This window comes from Anoplophora glabripennis, unplaced genomic scaffold (assembly GCF_000390285.2).
Source record: "Anoplophora glabripennis isolate ALB-LARVAE unplaced genomic scaffold, Agla_2.0 scaffold580, whole genome shotgun sequence".
In the NCBI taxonomy this organism is placed as follows: domain Eukaryota; kingdom Metazoa; phylum Arthropoda; class Insecta; order Coleoptera; family Cerambycidae; genus Anoplophora; species Anoplophora glabripennis.
In genome coordinates, this window is record NW_019416656.1 from 317,659 (window position 1) to 322,241 (window position 4,583).

Consider the following 4,583-nt stretch of genomic DNA (forward strand, 5'->3'; position numbering starts at 1 on the left):
AAAAAAACACAATTGTAAAAAACAGAAATGAATGCTATACACACACAATGAACGTAAAATTAGTGGATTCCAAATTATTTTCTAGTATTATTTGGAAGCGTTGGTTGGTAGTTTATTTAATTGTTTTTGAAAATGAAACACTATGATTTATTCCATTGCGGAAAGGGTAGATATCATTTCGCTATACTTTATGAACAATAAATGTGTGAATAGAACAGCTCAGCTATTCAATGAACAACATCAAGATCGACATGTCAGGAGGAAGTATGTTCTAGAGTTGGTAAAAAATTTCAAGAGACAGGCAACGTTACCAATAAAAAACGAGAAATTGAAAACCTATAGTTAATGAAGCTAGTGAAGTAGCAGTTTTGGGACAAGTTCATCTTGATCCTACATTAAGTACGAGGCAGCTGGCATCTGTGTTTGGGATCAATCCAACTAGCATACAAACCATTTGGAAGAAGAATAAATTCCACTTATACAAAATTTAGTCCAGGAACTTCATGAGGATGATTATGACCGTCGTTTGCAATTTTGCGAAAAAATGAGTGAGCGCGCAGGGAACGATCCACAGTTCCTTTTTAACATCTGTTTTTCTGATGAATGCAGTTTTTTCTGGAACGGGATGGTAAATCGTCACAATTGCCGCTTTTGGTCCGATTCAAACTCAAGAGTTTTTCACGAGATGCATACACAGCAACCGGAAAAATTAAATGTATGGGCTGGAATTTTCGGTAACCGGCTGGTGGGTCCTTTTTTTCTACATGGTAATTTGACTGGCCAAATGTATTTGCAATTACTGGAAGATCATTTGATTTTTCAACTGGACGGTGCCCCTCCGCATTATGCGTTAATTGTCCGTCAGTATTTGAGCCAGCGTTTTCTGCGGAATTGGATTGGGAGAAGAGGCAGCATTGAGTGGCCTCCACTATCACCGGATTTATCGCCCCTTGATTTCTTTTTGTGGGGATACCTAAAAAATAAAATATATAAAACACAGCCAGCGTCGCTGGAAGATTTGCGTCAAAGAATCGTCGACGAATGCCGTCCAGAAATACTTCGGTATGTACGCGAACGTTTCGAACAAAATCTTTATTCTTGTAAGTAAGCAACTAAACATAATTTAAATTTTAAAATGTAAATTTTTGTATTGGGCGGAATTATAAAATTTAAAGTCTGTTGTAAAGAGAATTGTAAGAGCTTTCAAAAGAAATATTATTATAATATAATATTTATAGAATCAAGTATCAGTTTAGTACCAAAATAGTAAATTGCAATAAAAAGAATATTAGGAATATATACAGTTAGAGTGGAGAAAAAGATAAATATTTTTAAAGTACCATTGACAAATATCCTTTCATATAAGCAAATAATAATTTTAAAAGTACAAATTGAAACTAAATAGGCTGAGACTATTTAGATAAAACGTATTATCTTTCAGGTGATGAAGGCAGGGATGGAGGATTTGGTGTTGGAATAAGTTCAGGCGGTGGTGGTGGAGGGGGAAGAGGACAAGGAGGTAATAAACATGATATTAAAAAGGAAATTCTAAAATAACCATAATTTACTAAATTCCGTATTGACTGCCGAACTCTGTATCACTATTTCAGAACTCGCCATAAGAAAGAATGAAACTGGTAAGAAGGTTATGAATTAAAAATATTATGGTATACAATGTGTAATAATCACGCTGCAAGAAACATTTGTGGTTAACTATTCCGGTAATGAGTAAACAAAAAAAACAAAACTATAATATTTTGCTAAAACGACTCTTTATAATACTGCGATATTTCAAAAATGGAACTTGAAATACAGACGAAAATTAAGGATAGTAGGGTGCTTAAGAATCCTTTCAAAAAGAAAATGGTACACACAAGTACATACTTAAGGATCATACCAGAAACATATACATATGTACTTAAAAATTCAGTTTATCTTTCTGACTGCATATTCCGATTTCGCAGAACTTTTACATATGTTTACATTCCTGTATAAATATTTATAGAATCAAGTATCAGTTTAGTACCAAAATAGTAAATTGCAATAAAAAGAATATTAGGAATATATACAGTTAGAGTGGAGAAAAAGATAAATATTTTTAAAGTACCATTGACAAATATCCTTTCATATAAGCAAATAATAATTTTAAAAGTACAAATTGAAACTAAATAGGCTGAGACTATTTAGATAAAACGTATTATCTTTCAGGTGATGAAGGCAGGGATGGAGGATTTGGTGTTGGAATAAGTTCAGGCGGTGGTGGTGGAGGGGGAAGAGGACAAGGAGGTAATAAACATGATATTAAAAAGGAAATTCTAAAATAACCATAATTTACTAAATTCCGTATTGACTGCCGAACTCTGTATCACTATTTCAGAACTCGCCATAAGAAAGAATGAAACTGGTAAGAAGGTTAGGAATTAAAAATATTATGGTATACAATGTGTAATAATCACGCTGCAAGAAACATTTGTGGTTAACTATTCCGGTAATGAGTAAACAAAAAAAACAAAACTATAATATTTTGCTAAAACGACTCTTTATAATACTGCGATATTTCAAAAATGGAACTTGAAATACAGACGAAAATTAAGGATAGTAGGGTGCTTAAGAATCCTTTCAAAAAGAAAATGGTACACACAAGTACATACTTAAGGATCATACCAGAAACATATACATATGTACTTAAAAATTCAGTTTATCTTTCTGACTGCATATTCCGATTTCGCAGAACTTTTACATATGTTTACATTCCTGTATAAATATTTATAGAATCAAGTATCAGTTTAGTACCAAAATAGTAAATTGCAATAAAAAGAATATTAGGAATATATACAGTTAGAGTGGAGAAAAAGATAAATATTTTTAAAGTACCATTGACAAATATCCTTTCATATAAGCAAATAATAATTTTAAAAGTACAAATTGAAACTAAATAGGCTGAGACTATTTAGATAAAACGTATTATCTTTCAGGTGATGAAGGCAGGGATGGAGGATTTGGTGTTGGAATAAGCTCAGGCGGTGGTGGTGGAGGGGGAAGAGGACAAGGAGGTAATAAACATGATATTAAAAAGGAAATTCTAAAATAACCATAATTTACTAAATTCCGTATTGACTGCCGAACTCTGTATCACTATTTCAGAACTCGCCATAAGAAAGAATGAAACTGGTAAGAAGGTTAGGAATTAAAAATATTATGGTATACCATGTGTAATAATCACACTGCAAGAAACATTTGTGGTTAACTATTCTGGTAATGAGTAAACAAAAAAAAAAAAAACAAAACTATAAAATTTTGCTAAAACGACACTTTATAATACTGCGATATTTCAAAAAAGGAACTTGAAATACAGACGAAAATTAAGGATCGTAGGGTCCTTAAGAATCCTTTCAAAAAGAAAATGGTAACACAAGTACATACTTAAGGATCATACCAGAAACATATACATATGTACTTAAAAATTCAGTTTATCTTTCTGACTGCATATTCCGATTTCGCAGAACTTTTACATATGTTTACATTCCTGTATAAATATTTATAGAATCAAGTATCAGTTTAGTACCAAAATAGTAAATTGCAATAAAAAGAATATTAGGAATATATACAGTTAGAGTGGAGAAAAAGATAAATATTTTTAAAGTACCATTGACAAATATCCTTTCATGTAAGCAAATAATAATTTTAAAAGTACAAATTGAAACTAAATAGGCTGAGACTATTTAGATAAAACGTATTATCTTTCAGGTGATGAAGGCACGGGTGGAGGATTTGGTGTTGGAATAAGCTCAGGCAGTGGTGGTGGAGGGGGAAGAGGACAAGGAGGTAATAAACATGATATTAAAAAGAAAATTCTAAAATAACCATAATTTATTAAATTCCGTATTGACTGCCGAACTCTGTATCACTATTTCAGAATTCGCCATAAGAAAGAATGAAACTGGTAAGAAGGTTAGGAATTAAAAATATTATGGTATACAATGTGTAATAATCACGCTGCAAGAAACATTTGTGGTTAACTATTCTGGTAATGAGTAAACAAAAAAAACAAAACTATAATATTTTGCTAAAACGACTCTTTATAATACTGCGATATTTCAAAAATGGAACTTGAAATACAGACGAAAATTAAGGATAGTAGGGTGCTTAAGAATCCTTTCAAAAAGAAAATGGTACACACAAGTACATACTTAAGGATCATACCAGAAACATATACATATGTACTTAAAAATTCAGTTTATCTTTCTGACTGCATATTCCGATTTCGCAGAACTTTTACATATGTTTACATTCCTGTATAAATATTTATAGAATCAAGTATCAGTTTAGTACCAAAATAGTAAATTGCAATAAAAAGAATATTAGGAATATATACAGTTAGAGTGGAGAAAAAGATAAGTATTTTTAAAGTACCATTGACAAATATCCTTTCATATAAGCAAATAATTTTAAAAGTACAAATTGAAACTAAATAGGCTGAGACTATTTAGATAAAACGTATTTTCTTTCAGGTGGTGAAGGCACGGGTGGAGGATTTGGTATTGGAATAAGCTTAGGCGGTGGTGGTGGAGGGGGAAGAGGAC

General features: G+C 31.7%; 1 protein-coding gene across 1 annotated transcript in view; it reads left to right on the forward strand.

Moving 5' to 3' along the window:
* The window catches only part of LOC108911925 (glycine-rich protein 5-like), a gene marked incomplete at its 3' end in the record, with an annotated part of 17,019 nt that extends 12,454 nt beyond the window's left edge, over window positions 1-4,565 (forward strand). The window contains exons 4-6 of the mRNA XM_023455171.1: window positions 2,976-3,053; window positions 3,748-3,825; window positions 4,512-4,565. Coding sequence (XP_023310939.1) covers window positions 2,976-3,053; window positions 3,748-3,825; window positions 4,512-4,565 — 210 coding nt within the window. The remainder of the gene's footprint in view (window positions 1-2,975; window positions 3,054-3,747; window positions 3,826-4,511) is intronic.
* Window positions 4,566-4,583: the final 18 nt, after the last annotated feature.